This window comes from Microtus oregoni, unplaced genomic scaffold, assembly GCF_018167655.1.
Source record: "Microtus oregoni isolate MIOR12 unplaced genomic scaffold, Mior012 000095F_ref0000231, whole genome shotgun sequence".
In the NCBI taxonomy this organism is placed as follows: Eukaryota; Metazoa; Chordata; class Mammalia; order Rodentia; family Cricetidae; genus Microtus; species Microtus oregoni.
Genome location: NW_024544708.1, coordinates 4,439,967 through 4,458,464, shown reverse-complemented (window position 1 = coordinate 4,458,464; position 18,498 = coordinate 4,439,967). Strand labels below are relative to the sequence as shown.

General features: G+C 39.7%; 1 protein-coding gene across 1 annotated transcript in view; it reads right to left on the bottom strand.

Annotated features, from left to right (window-relative positions):
• Positions 1–2,078: 2,078 nt before the first annotated feature.
• The window catches only part of LOC121442780, a gene marked incomplete at its 3' end in the record, with an annotated part of 54,511 nt that continues 38,091 nt past the window's right edge, over positions 2,079–18,498 (bottom strand). Inside the window, exon 3 of the mRNA XM_041644392.1 lies at positions 2,079–2,177. Coding sequence (XP_041500326.1) covers positions 2,079–2,177 — 99 coding nt within the window. The remainder of the gene's footprint in view (positions 2,178–18,498) is intronic.

The window sequence follows — 18,498 nt, the reverse complement described above, 5'->3', positions numbered from 1 at the left end:
CAAATATGACCAAGGTACATTATATACTTGCAGTAGTGTTTATGAAACCATCACTATGTACAATTAATATATGTTGATAATTAATCATTATCATTTAATATCCTTGTATCCTGAACTAAACCTGGGTCTTCTGCAGAAGCAGAAGGTGTTTGAGGCTACATAACCATCGCTCTAGCCCCTGGACCTTTGTTTTTGTAATATCTATGAACCTCGGTGTTTTCTTCTGTCCAATGGGCATATCAATTACTTCATATTAAAACTTTGAATAATAGCCAATATTAGGGAAAACAGAGAACAAACTGAAATACAGAAGAAATTCAATAAAGGGGTATTGACACACTACAATATATCACTGGATTCCTAAGAAGCGACTTAGTTTCAATTTTTATAAAACTTGTCTGTTCTTTTTCTTTCTCTTTCTCATTTAACCACTTTACACACTCTCTGCAAAATATAAACATGGAGCCCTACCCATTAGATTTATAAAGTTCAGCAAGCACATTACAATATTTAAGCCTTGGCCCTTATGCCTTGCCACTCATTCTGGCTAGAGGATATTTTCTGCTTCAGCACCTAAATGTGTAATGACAGATTAATATATCATGAAATTCCACCAAGGTGCAATGGCCTTTGGGGAGGAATAAAGATTACATGTGTAGCACATCATTCAACACCGTCTGTACTATCATTATCTATGGCCCGATTTCATGGCGTTGTGCCCTTTGTAGATAGATTATAGTGACTCCACATTCCACAGAAGAGCTTATGGCAAGGTAAGACAGTAAGGGGTCATTTAAATGAATTAAGCAACATTAGAAGAGAAGACCAAAATGGTCCAGTTTTACTAATAATAGATTTTAAACTTTGAATCCCTCTTCACTTATTTATAATTCCTTATTGAAAAATTTAAAAATACACATTGATATCAATAACCTTTTATTTCAAGTAAAAACTTGACTGGAAGACATTTATAGACACACTGTTCAATTTAAGAAGCACGCAACAGGCTTGGTTAATCAATGTCTTTGAAACTCTAAGAAGTATATATAACAAAACTGTATAGGTATAGTAACAATATATCTTTATTTTGAATGCCAAAGGTAGTCATGAATTAACTTTGTAGGCAATGTGTCTTAGTTTTATATTGCTGTGCTAAAATATCATGACTGAAAACAACTTTGAGGGCAAAGGGTATATTTCATGTTACCTTATATGTCTATCATATGGAAGCCAGGGCAGGAACTCAAGGCAGGGACCTGGAGGTAGGTAGCAAAGCAGAAGCCATAGAGAGATACTACTTACTGGCTTGTTCCCCACAGTTTGTTTAAGCTTACTTTCTTTGACTATCTAGGACTACTTGCCCAGGGGTGGCACTATCCCTAACTCTGTACCCTGAGCCTTCACACATGAATCACTAACTTAAAAATGTATACAGCCATTCCTATACAAAATCTTCTCATTTGAAGATTTTTCTCAATTGAGAGTTCCTCTTCCCAAATGCTCTAGCTTGTGGTGAGTTGACATAAAACTAGCCAGCACACATTCCAATATTCTAAACATCCTTGCAGCGATCAATGCTACATATACTACATGCTCAGGAAAGGTGCTTGTGCCTCACCTAGCTTCTGGCCTGCCAAGGACAGAATGTCTTGAACCAAGTACCAGGACTTGCATGGTCAGGCAGACCTAGATTAAAATGCTGATTCACCCATTTAACTAGATCCATGTTTCCTGTTGTTTTTCTCATTCCTGCAGAACTCATCCCTGAGATCACGGTGAGCACTATTCTCCTCTAGACTTTCACAACTAGACACGACTAAGAACAGGTCAGCCAGCATGAAGGCCAACGGTGAGATGGCATGGGTGAACTTCCTAGGGATCCAAGACACTGGAGGACTCCACATCTCTTAGATGGTGCTTTCAGCTGTTCTTACCAGAAGCTAGCAGAAGTGAGGAAGAAGAGTTCAAGTGCCACACAGGGTGCCAATCGGTGAGAACAAAGCAAACGCTACTCCAGAGGCAGAGAATCCTGCCAGGAAGTTGCTCCAGAAGGAAAAGTGGGTAGAAGAGCAGCCAACAGCACTGGGGAGCCAGAGAAACACTCTGTAGTTGAGAGAGTAGGTAAACTAAACAGCAAGCAAAAACCCTCTGGATGAAGGCGGGGAGACCACCTGAGCCTGGAAGTAAGAAAAGGAGGCAGACTTAGGAACAAGACGTCGTATCCCCAAATCTTTTAACACACTGTCGGTCTAATCATGCAGATACTTAGCACAGAACATTTGACCTCTATCACTTCAGGTTGCCATGCGGACATCTTTCCATCGGAAAGGACTGTGAAATACTGTGTGTTGGAGAAATCTAATGTTCAAGGCAAATGAAATACTACATGTTGAGAAGAGAACAGACATTTAAAATAATCTATAATCTAGACCAACCCTAAACACAAAGGATCTCAAGAATATCTTGAGGTCTATGTGAGACTAACGGCAGTCACAGCAACTGAAAAATAATATCCATAAATTGCACCTAACCCGACTTTAACCACATATATACTGGAAACCCTACAGCAAATGCTTAAGGGGAGGCATGATTACTCTTAGGTCTTAAAACTCTTTATCGCAATCTCTTACTGGATTATATTGTGTGTCTAATATTTGATAGCATAAAAATCATAAGGCTTAATGAGATCAAAAAGAACATCAAACAATGGAAAGACAACACCCACAAAAGATACTCTCAGTAGACCAAAACCAATCCACAGAAGCAGACTCGATTGTGACGCTGACGTTGGAGCTAACTCACAGAAAATTTAAAATAACTAATAATTAGTATACTGAAGGATCAGGAAGGAAAAGTGAAAGCTTGCAAAACCAGATTGGGAAGTGCAGAAGGAAGGAACAAGCAGGTAAGGATCAAATGAAAATTCTACAATTTTTATGAAAAAAATTAAAAAGGATCAAGGATTCTTTAATATGTTCATTTGCAGACTCAACACTGAGAAAGAAAGACACACTAGCAGAAACAAATGATAAAAATAAGGAAGGAAAAGTGTGGAGTGAGGACACCAGAGGGCATCCAAGACTACTGGGGAAAAGACCCAATCATTTCCCACTGCAACTGAAATCCCTAGAGGAGACCAGGTTAAAGGACAGAACACAGATTTGAAAAATAGCTAAGGTCTTCCCAAAATTAAAGACACACACTAAACATCATGTTCAAAGGACTCAGGGACAGCCTTGTAGAATAAAATGCAAACAGAAGATGCTCTCACAGCAGCTGTCCTGGTCTTCGGGCTCTTAAGAGTCTTTCCACTCTTTCTTCCATGTTTCCTGAACCTTAGGTGTAGGGGTTTGTTGCAGAAGCATCATCTGGCTTGTGTTGCATTGGCATCATTTGGGTTGTGTTGTGGATGCAATATCTGGGTTGTACTGTAGATGCACATCTGTGACATGTTGTAGATGCATCAACTGTGACATGTTTGTAGATGCATCATCTGTGACATGTTATAGATGTACCATCATCTGGGTTGTGCATTTGTGACATGTTGTAGATGCATCATCTGTGACATGTTGGAGATGCATCATCTGTGACATGTTGTAGATGCATCAACTGTGACATGTTTGTAGATGTACCATCATCTGTGACGTGTTGTAGATGCATCATCTGTGACATGTTGTAGATGCATCATCTGTGACATGTTGTAGATGCATCAACTGTGACATGTTTGTAGATGCATCATCTGTGACATGTTGTAGATGCATCAACTGTGACATGTTTGTAGATGCATCATCTGTGACATGTTGTAGATGCATCATCTGTGACATGTTGTAGATGCATCATCTGTGACATGTTGTAGATGCATCAACTGTGACATGTTTGTAGATGCATCATCTGTGACATGTTGTAGATGCATCATCTGTGATAAGTTGTAGATGTACCATCATCTGGGTTGTGCTGTAGATGTACATCTGTGACATGTTGTAGATGCATCATCTGGGTTGTGCTGTAGATGCACATCTGTGACATGTTGTAGATGCAACATCTGGGTTGTATTATAGATGCATCATCTGGGTTGTATTATAGATGCATCATCTGGGTTGTGCTGTAGATGCATTATCTGGGTTGTATTATAGATGTATCAACTGGGTCGTGTTGTAGATGTTTCATTTGGCTTGTGTTGTAGATGCATCATTTACTACAATTTATGGTCAGTTGTAGTAAAGAGAAAAAAAGAAATTTCACAAATAAAATCCAGTTGAGTGTACTATATTCAACTGCTGAAAATACAAGGCAAAGAGAGAACCATGAAGGCACTTATAGAAAAAGATAACGTACATGCACAAGGATAAGGGACAATTGCACCAGACTTATAGACATGAGACAATGGAGAAGTGGAAAATTATAAGCCAGAAGTCTATATCTGGTGAAAATGTCTTCTGAAAATTCAAAAATAAGTATTTCTCAATAAAAAATTTAGAGAGCCCACTGACATCAAGAAATAATAAGGGAATTTTTCAGGGAGAAAAAAACATGACAAAACACGGAACTTGAACCTATGCAAAAAAATAAATGATGAGAAAATGGAATCCATGAAGGTCCTGCTTGGTTTATCTATCAACAAGCTCGAGTTATCTGGGAAAAGAAACTCCAATTGAGAAAATGCCTTCGTCAAACGGCCTGTCGATAAACTTGTGGCACATTTTCTTGATTGCTTATTAATGTCAGAGTGTCCAGCTCACCAGGAGCAGTGCTATTTTTGTGTATGTGGTCCTGGATTCTTTAAGAAAGCAAGCTGAGCAAACCTTGGGGACAAGCCAGTAAGCAGGGTTCCTTCATGGCCTTGGTACCAGCAGTTCCTGCATCTAGGTTCCTGTCTTAAATTCCTAGCCTGGCTTCCCTCAGGGACAGGAGTGTGACCTGAGAGTTGTAAGATCAAAGAAAGCCTTTCCATTCAGTTACTTTGATCATGAGTTTAATCATGGCAACAAAATCCTACGGCAATAAAAATAATGATCTTGCAAAGCCAAACAAAAGGCTAAAATTGTGTTTATGACCTTAAACACTTCAGACACAACTCTAGCATTATATCTCAAGCAAGACTTGATTAATACATGAATGTGTGGACATGTCCCTCACTCTTTTTATGTTTGTTAAGAAAATAAATATCAAATCAAAAGGGCTTATAATACATGTTGAAATAGTTCTGAAATGACACACACTCCTCAGGGATATAAATCCAATTTGGCAATGTAATTTCATGTTTATCATCCTATAAAATGATTCATAATACCATTAAAATAAAGGTTATAAAATGATGCAATGCTATGATCATGTTTAAGGGGGAAATGTACTTTTTCTAAAATAATCCGGGAAACTGGCTTAAAGTCTAATATCTGTAGGATCACCGAAGCTTGATTTTGTCCTTGATTTTGAATTTTTCTTCAGTGACCTTATTTATGATGCTCTTATGAACGCAAAACCTACATTTATTTGTCAAACACAGTAATTTTTCCGTCAATAGATTCACAATCCTTAAAATTTTATGGTTGGTTCTAAGTTATGAGTCAATTCTTTTCTGTTGAGATAAAGAGGAAAACTGTATGGAAATACACAAAATGAGAATGAAAAAAGATCAAACATTTGTGACGTAAATATTACAAAGTCCAGATACAAATCAATATAAAGCACTTATGCAGAAATACTAATGCTAGCATTAATTATTTGCATATTGGCAAGTAAGTAAAATATCCTTTCACCACCAGGTAGAACAAACACTCATTGTTTAAGGAAAAGCTAGTCTATAACTGTAAACACAGTCTGGAAGCCGCTAAAAAGTAAATGATGTGTACCTGATAAATAGGAGTATGGATGAGCCACATCTACAGAGTTAAATATATGCATATATTATGAAATCTAATTGTTTCTGGAAGAGATCTAATCTTATTAAGCACTACAATTAGTGCTGTTCTCTTCACGAAATGAGTGTTAATTTGATTTATATTTTAGTCATAAAAGAATGGTGTTTCATATTCTACCAATATACAGTACATTTTATAGCTCAAACCTAAAAAAAATTCATGAAATTGAGTTTTGCTACCATCAAATGCGATCCACTAGTTCTGCTGAAAGCAATAAATATTTACTTCCAGTGCTATTTGCTCCCTCACCTGGAAAATGGATTAATCAAAGGATGTCCTTCTAAAGCTTCACAGAGAACTGCATGTGGCTCATCAGAAAATAAATAATGAAAACTTGAGAAGCAAAAACTCTGTAGTCATACTAAGGTGACAAACAATGCTCAATTAATCTACCGAGTATGAAATTCATCTGTTGTTAAATATTTGTTACATTACTCTGAGAAAACTTGCCAACTAACTGCAAGGAATTTTGCAGCAAATTAAATTAATGATCCCCGAAATATTGTTGATTATAATTTTCAACTTTTTACAACCATTATAAATTATCAGACAAAAATTTTCAAATTTATGTTGATAAAAATTTCATAAATCTATTTCAATATATTTTTTAATTCATATATATTTATTCCAACTTTTGTCATTCAGAGAGTGAGTCCACAGAAGGACTCTCTTCTAATGTAGTATATAACCATGAGACAACGGTTTCAATTTCATTCCTTCTTAGAGTCTTAAAGGTTCCAATCCAAAGATATACCCAAGAAGGTGGTACATGAACAGGATCCTGACGGTATGAGAAGAATGGGTCAGATGTGGTCAGGCTCAACACCGTACTACTGTCTAGGAGTGTGGAAGCTGACTTTACTGGGTGTTTGATGGATCTAAAGCAATGTGGTAGGATCTTTGTCGGTCAAACATTTAAACAGCCTTCATCTGCTGTCTGACTGTTCTTGATGTAATAAGCAACCGTCTGACTGTTCTTGATGTAATAACAACCATGCTGACAATGTGCTAGGGGCCCAAATCCTAGGATTCTAAATTTCTTACCCAAGTTTGGACAAAGCTTGAATATCAAAAGATCTTTTCCAAAATTAATATCTTCTGTTATGACTGTGATGCCATTTTTTGGTTCAAGAATGAAAAAAAATATGTTAATGTATGTTTGTAAAATGTCCCTCCAATGAGAAGATAGAAGATGACCACTGAGACTAAAGGAATGTAGTGATATTCCATTTGTATTTTAATAAATAAAGCTTGCCTGAAGGTCAGAGAGTACAACAGCTGCCCAGGTCAGCCTTACAGACCAGGCAGTGGTGGTGCACACCTTTAATCCCAGCACTAGAGAGGAATATAAAACGGGAGTAGACAGCTCTCACTCACAGTCTCATTCTGAGATTCCTGGAAGCAGAATCGCCATTTCAGACTGAGGTGGAGGTAAGAGCCAGTGACTGGCTGCTTTGTTTTTCTGACCTTCAGGTTGAACCCCAATACTGTCTCTGGGTTTCTATTAATCGTGCTACAAAGAAATGTTAATATTCTGAAGGTTAAAAATGGTGATTTATATTGCCTTCTCTTCAAATAGAGTTTTGTTGTTCAAACCATCTGGGGATGCCTTCCAACTGTGACCACATACTCAGCCAACTTTTCCCAGTGGGAATCTTATTTACTTCACTGCATATCAGAAAATGTGGAGTTATCATAAATTACAATAGAAAAAAAAAGAATGGTTTGCTTAAATATTTTTAAATATTAAGAATGGTATTTTCTTTTTAATGTTTGCAGAAAGGAGGAAGGTACAAACATTGATGATGGTGAAACTCATTAAGTTTGCATCTCGTTACTCATTGACTTACACAAAACCAATGCATTGCTAGATTCCTTGAGCTACGTGCACAGAATGTTCACTACTGTGTTTGTTCTATTGGCAGAGACTGCCTTTAAATCTAAAACATAGTTGCTATCATTTTTTTTTTACTTCAAAGCATCTCTAATATCCAGTATATATCAGACTCTGTACAAAATCCCAGAGAAATCAAACGGCTATGAACGTTACAGCGGGCTGAAGTTTGACGGGTACTCTTTAACCGGTTCACTGTTATCTCTGCGAGTTCAAAGTCGACAAAAAAGTACTTGAAAACCATCAAAATACTAAGTTTTTGGAAAATGTTCCACAAATGATCACCAGAAGAGCTTAGCTGACTCATAGACTGAAATAACACACTGCAGATTAGCTTTTGAAATCCAATTATAACACTGTTTATTCTGGCCGCCCCACACTGAAGTTGGACGCAAGTGACTAACTGGTGCTGAGCTGCAGCAAGGTGTCAGATCCACTTCCCAGGGTCTGGCTTCACTGTCCAATGTGACAGGGCGCACTGAATACAGCCTCACTAACGGAATGCAGCCTCTCCAGAGATACTAGTTGGCCTGTTCAGAGACAGACAGACAGACATACTGCATTGCTTTCAAAAATGACAAAAAAAATTGATTTCATTTTCATCAGACTGCTTTTCTTAAATTTAACATACAATAATTGTAGAAATGTACGGTGTGAAATGTAGTGCTGACTCAAGTCAGGGGAATTACCGTATCTACAGGGGCTGCAAGGACTTAACATTTCCTTGTGGTAAAATACGCCAAATCCTCTCCCTGTACGCTTTGCAAATCACAGGTCACTGATATCTGCATTACCCTCCTGCGCTATTCGCCACCAACACTTCCTTCCTCTGTGTGTAGCTTTGCAGCCGATGCCCAACCTCCCATCACCACCGTGACTCAATGCTCTTCTCCCCAAAGCCCCATTCTACTACTTTCAACTTCTCTGAGGTGAAGTCTTCAAGACTTCACATGAGTAAGACCTCACAGGACTTGCCCTACCGTGCCTGACTTCTTTTACTTAATGTCAGGTCCTCTCCGTGTTCATACAGCTGTCACAGGGGACAACAGCTACGTTTTGCTGCTGAAGCAGAATTGTGTGTATCATGTTTTCGTAATGAATAACCCCACAATAAACACAAGCATGCAGCTCTCTGTTTACTGAGATATTGGCATCTGCTTTGGGGAAACACAGAGTAACTGGGATTGCTGGGCACTATGGTAGTTTTGTTCTTAACATATTGAAAGATTTCCACATTTTTGTAATGTCTACGATAATTTTCCCATACATGTTTGGATTTATACACACCTACATCTACGGAGCATCATCTAGAGGTTAGGCATTGTGCCAGAGACTGATGACATGGGAGTGATAGATCAAACATGACCATGACCTTCACAGAACACAAACAAGACAGAATGAATAGAGGAGAGGAAGCATCAGTGTCTTGCTCCGTGGGAAATCTAGCAAAACTATATAAAGGTTTCATGGCTGATCCCATAAAGACCCTATTAGTAGTCTTCTGATGCCACCTAATTGGATCAGTCTTTTCTCCTGCCATAACAGCAAATCTCTACATCACGGACACTGGATAGCTTCCTCAGAGCCCCACCTGCTTAGTCATGCACACCAACTATGTATTTTTTTCCCACAAGGTAGATGGGGCCAAAGTCCCTTCCAGTTTCAATCAATAGCAAAATGACTTTCCTAGGAAGCTGCAAAGACAAAAGATAGAAAATCTTCTAGAAGAGCGTCTGCTGAGTGTCTTGCTATGGCACAGAACCATGGGACTAAGCCTGTCCTTCAAGCACCAGAGTTACTGATTCGGTCTCATGGTCCTGTTTCCCACAATCCTATCCTCATGTTCTCAGGGCATGTAAGAAATCAGTCGGGCTTGGTCTGAGGCCACCAAGGAGAAGACATTCTCTGTTATAGAGGTCTTTCCAATGTAGTTTTGATAAGCGATCTGGAAGCCCTGTCTTTTTCACATTCTGTGTGCAAAATGCAGAAAGCTCTTTTGAAATGTCAGCTGCATTATTTTTTTTCTGGTTTACTATGTTCTGCTCATGCCCTTGTACCAAGAAATAGATTTATTCATTTAGGAGAACTGTTGTGTTCACACAGGATTTCAAGAGGAGGAACGATGCATGAGGCGGACTTTAAAAAGCAAGAGTGCTGGGAATGACCAGGTGTGGTGAGAAGCTGGCAATCCCAACATTCCGGAAGCTGAGGCATGAATACTGTGAGTTTGAGGCTATCCTGGGCTCAACAGTGAGACCTTATCTCAAAGGAGAAGGAAAAGAAAGACTGCTAAATCTGAAGCCAGACTCCATAAGTCTGCAGCATCACCCTCCTCATTCCACAAGCTTCTTCTGAAGTGATCTTCAACAATTCAGTGCCTTGGTACCCATATCTATAAGCAAGGGATAACGAACATTATTCCATCTCTGCTTACTATGAGACTAAAACGGTCATAAACACAATGCAGTTATTGAGGCATCACCTACCTAGAACAAAACAGGACCTCAGTAAATGAGAAACATTATTAACTTACCATTTTCCTTTTGCTAATGACTTATCTCCTCAGTTGGATATGAAATCATGTAAAATTGATCAAATGAGATGGGGCACCTTATAGAATAGAACAGTGGTCAGGATAGAGACAAATAGCAATGAAAGAGGAACTATATCGAGTTTAGTAATAAACACAAGAAATTAATAACAAATGAACATTGAGATAAGATTATGAAATTTGGGGCTGGAGAGATGGCTCAGTGGATAAGAGCGTTGCCTGCTCTTCCAAAGGTCCTGAGTTCAATTCCCAGCAACCACTTGGTGGCTCACAACCATCTGTAATGGGGTCTGGTGCCCTCTTCTGGCCTGCAGGCATACAACAGACAGAATATTGTATACATAATAAATAAATATTAAAAAAAGATTATGAAATTTTGATGTTGGGGTGTTGGAGGTTTTACACTAGTAAAAACTGAATTATTTATCACACCGCATTTTGTACTTTGCTGTTTGCTAGGAGTGCTGTATGGGATTGGAATGAAAATCAGGTGAGAAAGTTTCCTTTTTATCGTCTTGTAAACATAAGAACAAGGTGAGCCACAGACACAGCCGGAGATTAATTAACCAAATGGAGCAGAGACTGCTCTCCGAGCTGGGGATATCATATTGGGCAAAACCACATGCAGAGGAAATGAAGAATAAATGGGGACAGAGGAACAAGCAGATGGGTTAATTCCACCTTGGGAGAAGGCTGACCATGGAGGTGAGGGGAATTAGGCAATGAAGGATGGGATCCAGAGGGGCACTGTGAGAGCAGGGAATGCGAACATCAAATCTCGACACTCAGACTCCAGCAGCATAAATTAAATGGGTGTTGGGAAAATCCATATTACCTCAGACCTTCTGTTGGGCTTCAGAGAGGAAGCAGGGAAACCTGGGTTGGTAAACGCCTCTTCGGGGACCATTCATAATTTGCCTTGGCTACTCCCAATGCTCACAGCTTAAAGCTGAGATGCTGCCTTTTGTTGCCATGAAGAGAACAGTTAACTAGTGGGAGCAGGTGGGTCTGCATTCAGTCTGGCTTCAGAGAGAAAACCAAACAAACGAAACAAAAACAGCAACAAAACCCCAGCAGCTACTTTCATCCACTGCTTTGAGATGCTCCAGCCAGGCACAGGTTTGAGTTGCTGGAGGGGAAGGACTGATCCCCAAGTGGATATTAAAATCAGCTGGTTCCCAAGCCCTATCCCCCACAATAACTGATCGTTGACAGCCTGATGTCTTTATTGGAATGGTAATGTCTGAAGTGACCCCATTATGTCAGTGCTCCGTATCTCTTCGCAACATAGCATCATGAGAGAAAATGATCTTTATTGCCTAGCTTCAATGTGAAATAATCAGATTGGTGATCACTGGAAGATATGGTCATTAAATTTTAATTTGTGGGTACTTATTGGGTTTTAATTAAAACATATTTTGCTTGTCCAAATTTTCTCATCTATCCTCACAAACAAGTTGATTTTTTAATTTAATTCATTTTTTTATGTACTCATTTATTTATTTGGTGATGTTGAGGCTCAAACCCTGGGCCTTGAGCAAGCCAGGCAAGCACCCCAGCACTTAGCCAAACCTCCAACTTTAGGAATGTATTTTTAAAGGAAAGCTGCCTTCTTTGTATCACTGAAGAGTGAGAACAGCTTCTGAGATTTGTTTCAACTTCACCCCGTATTAAAATGGGAAGGTGACCTAGGTGTAGCAGCACCCACTGGGGCAGCAAACACACCTGTAACACCTATGACACATCGTTAGCATCATAGCATGTCTGTCGGCCAGACAGAGCCACGGCGCTTCCCAGCCAGCCCCATGAAACACCAGTTAACTGTGAAACTCTCGCAACCGTCCTAGGAGTTGCAGCATTGTCGTTTCTGTCAACCTTCTTCGCATAGTCCATCTAGGTCACTATGATTTCATCCTGAGTCATTTGTCCAGACACGTGGGTCATTTCCATCTCTGTATTCTCTTCTAGAATGGATCAAAATGGCAGGGGAAAAAAAATCAATAGCTACGCATAAACTGAATGTCATTTAATTAATTCAAGATTATCATTAAATATTGATAAGCGTGGGCCTGGAGAGATGGCTCAGAGGTTAAGAGCATTGCCTGCTCTTCCAAAGGTCCTGAGTTCATTTCCCAGCAACCACATGGTGGCTCACAGCCGTCTGTAATGGGGTCTGGTGCCCTCTTCTGTCCTGCAGGCATACACACAGACAGAACATTGTATACATAATAAATAAATAAATATAAAAAAAATATTGATGAGCATGAAGGTGTTATTGCCGAATTCAGCAACAACCACCACCCTGAATGTATAAAAACACCACTCCAGTTACAGAAAACGTTGGGTATTTTACATGCAGAAGCAGGTAAATGTGTTATGATTTTCTTAATTATTTTGCCTGAAGTAAATACAATGTCCTGATTCTCATATCCTCATATAATATTATAAGTGGATGTCTTACAAAGCAATCTTAGTCCCTAAATCACAATTTAAAAAAAAAAAAGAAACAATACTTGAAGGCCAGCGCTGGCCCCCAAGATTGGCAAAGATTAAGAAAGCTGAAGACACTCAGTGTTAGCATGAACATAGAACACAAGGGACTCATACCTATATATACTCTTCAGAGTTGAAATTGGCGAAATCAATTTATGAAACATGTAGTCACATGTCTCCACATTCCAGCCTCCTACACATGTAGTCATGAGACATGTAAAAGAATGTATGTGGCAACATGTTCGTTAGTGGGAAAAATAAAGGAAAAAAGGGGACTCCCAAACCAAATATACAAACATAAGAGATGAGATGGACTGCATTGTGGATCTTAAGCTTCTATAGGGAGACCACTCAAATGCACTCACGTGTGCACCACCACACATTGATATCAAAGCAGACTATTAAAGGAGGAAAGCAAGTTTCAAGAGTATATGTTGATATTTTAAGAGAGTTCAAACATAAGCAGCACCTATGAATGAAGAAAACAGCAAGAAAAATACAAAATATTTGGAGAGTGACAGTAGAGCTTAGGAGAGATCTTCATGTCCTTGAGAGGGGCCTGAGGTTTCAGTGTCAAACACCCCTGGGCCTTGCTCACGGTTCGTGATGCGCTATCTGCAGACGGATCCTATGTTTACGGATTTGTTGAGGTTCTGTGATTCCCATCACTAGTATACGTGGGCTTGTTCAAATGTTTTCAAATGTATCATGTAAGTGACGAAGGTGAGCATTTGTGCAGGCTGCTTTCCAGAGAACCTAAGTCTGACTCCCAGCACCCACATTAGCTGGCTCACAACCACCCGTGACACCAGTTCCAGGAGAGCTGTTGCCCTCTTCTGGCCTCCATGGACATCCACATATATGTGTTCCTTCCGTAAATCAAGACAACAAAATAAAAATAAAAAATATAAAAAAAGGTATCAGATTCTCTTTTCATGATTTTCGAACTAGAAATATTAATGTTTCTAGCCATAGACAAATGGTACCCACAGTCTTAATCAGAGAAGCTTCTCATTGCGATGAACAGTGGTGACGACTGAAGACTCGGTCAGGAACAGGACATTTTGTACCCCCGCCCCTTCTGAGATTCAGGGAACATCACAGAAGAAGGAAGAGGAAATATGGCGCCATGTTGTGAGCCTGGAACAGCCAGGAGTATGAGATTCCACATGTTGTGAACCTGGCACAGAAAGGCTTAAGAGATGCCACATGTTGTGAGCCTGGCACAACCAATGCAGTCACGAGCTCACAGCCACAGCGACTACATCCGATCAACAGTCATTCCTGGATTCTGAGGGCTCTTGGGGCCCTACTCCTCCCTGTGGAACTATTGGCAGTGACGGATTCTGGAGAGGGTCAATCACTCCCTTCAGCTGTATACTCAATAAAAGTTTCCAAATTCATGGTCACAATGACAATTCTGGTTAAACTTCATGAATTACAGAAGGGGCTTTGGGGGGTAATAGGAATGGGAGGGGGATTAACAAAAGGGGTGGGTTATAATAAGCAGAATACACTTTTCATTTTTAATGCTATTTCCTGTTTTTGTGTCGTTTATGATGTGTTGGAAGAATGCATGAACCACAGCACATGTGTGATAGTCAGAGGACAACTTTGTGAAGTGTTAGCTCTCTCCTTCAATTTTTTTTTATTTGAATCACTGCTTGGCCAATCACTTAAGTGTATTGCTAGCTAGCTCTTACCTCTAGAATTAACCCATTTCCAGTATTTTATATTTTACCATGAGGCTCATGGCCTACCGGCAAGGTTCCAGCATATCTGTCTCTGGCTGCAGCTCCATGGCTTCTCTCTCGACTCCACCCTCTTTCTCACAGCATTCAGTTTAGTTTTCCCCACCTAGTTCTGTTCTGCCCTGCTCTGCTATAGGCTCAAAGCAGTTTCTTTATTAGCCAATTCTCCTTCCAATTTTAGGTGGGTTCCAGGATCAAACTGCAGTCATCAGCTGGTACAGAAAGCGCTTTGTCCACTGAGACATCCAGCTGGCCCCAAAACACAGAGAATACATTCTATATATGTCTCAATTTGCCAAAGAACCCAATTAATAAGATGGCTTTTAAGACCTCTGGGAAGGACTCAGTGAGGTTTCGACTTGGGATTCCTCACAGTATGACCTATTCACTGTGCAGGGACTCTGCCCATATGGGAGAATCATATGGGAGAATCGGATTATAGTAACTGTTAGGCCTGTGAATCAATATTTATTGGAGTCTGTTGACAGCTATTATGAATTAGCATCTACTGTACTGTTTTTTTTTCATCTGACTTCATTATTTGCAGCTTGCATACCTAAATTAAACAATTCTGTAGGGAGGAAATGATTTTTATATGAACTTTATTCAAATAATGCTTTGCGAATAGAATTCTTGCTGGAAAAGGGCAAGGAAGAACATACAAGTCAGAACTGTCTCCTACTAGATGAAATGTTGCCTTGGCTTAAAGGAGGCAAGCACATGAATAAATCTTTAAAACCACCATAGCTTTTGTCTTGGATCAACAGCATTCTGCTTTAAGCAACGTAATGTCAGTCAGTGAGCAGCTCTGTTTTCTGGATTTGCTCATTTAGCCTGTGAGATCCTACTGTTAACAACGGAGACACTCTGCATTGTAAACAAATTTCATAATGTGTTTTCTTATTATCTTTGTGTAGGAAACAACCTACTGCATAAAACAACATTTGTACCTATGAACACTTCTGTTTTCTTAGAATAGCAATTCTGTCATTTATAGCTGACAGCGGTGCTCAATAATGTAGCCCCTTGGACCCAAGTTATTCCTATGTTAAGTACAAAGTGAAATATTTAGACTTATCACATAATTCTCTAATTGTGTAGAAACAACTTTTATTTTGTATCCATTTTTAAAGCTTGATCAATGTTGCCTCGATGTCCCACACTCTATCCTACCATAGAGATTTCCACACTACTTACCACTACCATGTTTATAACACAAGGAAAGGGAACTAAGCTAGAGATCCATCAACAGACGAATGGATAATGAAAATGTGATAAATACACAAAAGGGAGCAATATTCAGATGTAAAGAAAATGATTTACTCAGAAAACATATTAAGTGAGATGACCTAAATCTCACAAGTTGTCCCTCATATGTGGATCCTAAACTATAACGTATCCATGTGTATATGTAAACAAACGTATGTGTAGGTGTACTGTAACGTTTGGAGAAGGGACCTAGAAAGGGCAACAGTCAATGTAAGAAAGGGCGGGATGCAGGCAAAAGGGCTGCAGAGTATCACAAGAACACATAAAGCTTGTTCTTCTAGTTTCAAAGCTGTCCATTTCTCTTTTGTGGCAGGTAAGTGATTAAGACAGTCAATGTTCAGTACAGAGTTTGGACGGAGCCACATATGTGTTTGAGTGGCTTCCTGAATCTAGCTGCACAGTGTTTTTATTTGTAGGATCATCACAACATCACAATAAATTTTAAAATTTTATTTTAGCCGGGCAGTGGTGGCACACACCTTTAATCCCAGCACTTGGGAGGCAGAGGCAGGAGGATCTCTATGAGTTTGAGACCAGCCTGGTCTACAAGAGCTAGTTCCAGGACAGTCTCTAAAGCTACAGAGAACTCTAACTCGAAAAAAAACGAAAAAACAAAGAAGAAGAGGAGGAGGAGGAGGAGGAGGAGGAGGAGGAGGAGGAGGAAGAAGAAGAAGAAGAAGAAGAAGAAGAAGAAGAAGAAGAAGAAGAAGAAGAGGAGAAGGACTAGGAGGAGGAGGAGGAAGAATTATTTAAATAACTTTTTTTCAGGGTGTGTGTGTGTGTATGTGCATTCAGTGTACCCACACCTGTATGCCACATATAGGCAAGAGTTTTTGGAGTTCAGAAGAGAGTGTCAAATCTTCTTTTGGAGCTTCTATTGCAGACCGCTGAGAGAACCTGAGGTGGTGCTGAGGATGGATTTAGGTCCTCTGAAGGAGCAGTCAGCACTCTTAACTCCTCATACGTCTCACCAGCCCACCTTTACAGGAATTTCTGAGGCGCAAAAGTAAAGTCATAATTTATAAGGGATATGAGGATCAAATCTTTGGAAAATTATGCTGGACACAGCAGTGACAGGACGAAAATGTTACACTACATCAAATGAGAACATGCTACAGTCAGAGATCAATAACTGGAAGCTATTTCCTTCACTTAAATCATAGAACCACAACATGTTACTATTAAAAATGACCTCAATAAATAAATAACTTTATCTACTATCAGTACTTAATACTTGCTAAATTAATAATATTTCCCACTTCTAGTAATGGATTTCATTAGAAAAATTATCTAGGACCTGGGAACCGTCTCAGAATTTAAAAACACTAGCCACTAAACGTGACTACCTGAGTTCAGTCCCCCAGACCCTCATGGTGAAATGAGAAAACTGAATAGCAAAAGGTGTCCTCTGACCTCTAATCATGCATCATGGCAATGGTAGACACACGCACATGCACACAAAGTAAATAAATATACAAATAAATTGATTAAAATTCAAAAATTAACAATAGACCCAATTTAAGGGAGGGTCAGGCAGGAGAGCAGAGGAAAAGTGAAGGAGAGAGATGGGGTGACAGAACTCCATCAACTTGAGCAACGCCAAGAGTTTTAAGGCCGCAAAACTGCATTCCACTGAATCATAGGAAAATCCCAATACCGTGCACACTACGAACTCCAAGCCTTATCTCATAGATCACAGAAGGTAAGACAACAAATGATTCGATTTGGGAGCCTGAATAAACTTCTCAAAGTGATTTATAGAAAATAACTCCAAACAGATCAGAGGAGGATGAAACCGAGAGGGGAGTGCTAAGGTTCTCCCGAATATGTGGGGCGATAAGGACATTGAAGGCATCCAGTAGGCTCGGAATTTCTGAGACACAGAAAGCTAATTTGAGAGAAAGCAGGCATTAGGTCAATAAAATTTGATGAGGTGACATGAAGTAAAGGTTTTCTCTCTTCTGCTTCTGGCTTGAGAAACTGTAAAAAAATATATATAATGGGTAAGAAATAGAAACTGATGGGGAAGGACAGAGGCAGAGAGCAAGGAAGGAGATATCTTGATTGATGGAGCCATTATGGGGCTAGAAAGAAACCTGGCACTAGAGAAATTCCTAAGAATCCGCACGGATGACCCCAGTTAAGACCCTAAGCAGTAGTGGAGAGGGTGCCTGAACTTGCCTTGCCCTGTAGTCAGAATGATGAGTGTCTTAAATGTCACCATAGAACCTTCATCCAGCAACTGATGGAAACAGAGGCAGAGATCCATAGTGGAGCACTGGGTTAAGTCCCCAAAGTCCAGTCAAAGAGTAGGAAGGATGAGAATATGAGCAAAGATGTCAAGACCATGATGGGTTCACCCACTGAAACAGCTTACCTGAGATCTTGGGAGCCCACCAACTCCAGCCGGACAGGAAAGGAATCAGCATAGGACCAAACTAGACCCTATGAATGTGGGTGACAGTTATATGGCTGGGGCAGACTGCGGGGCCACTGGCATGGCACCAGGATCTATCCCTAATGCTTGTACTGGCTTTTTGGAACTCATTCTGTTTGGAGGGCTACCTTGCTTAATCAACTAACTGCCTTGGTCCTGCCTCAAAGCAATGTGCTAGACTTTGT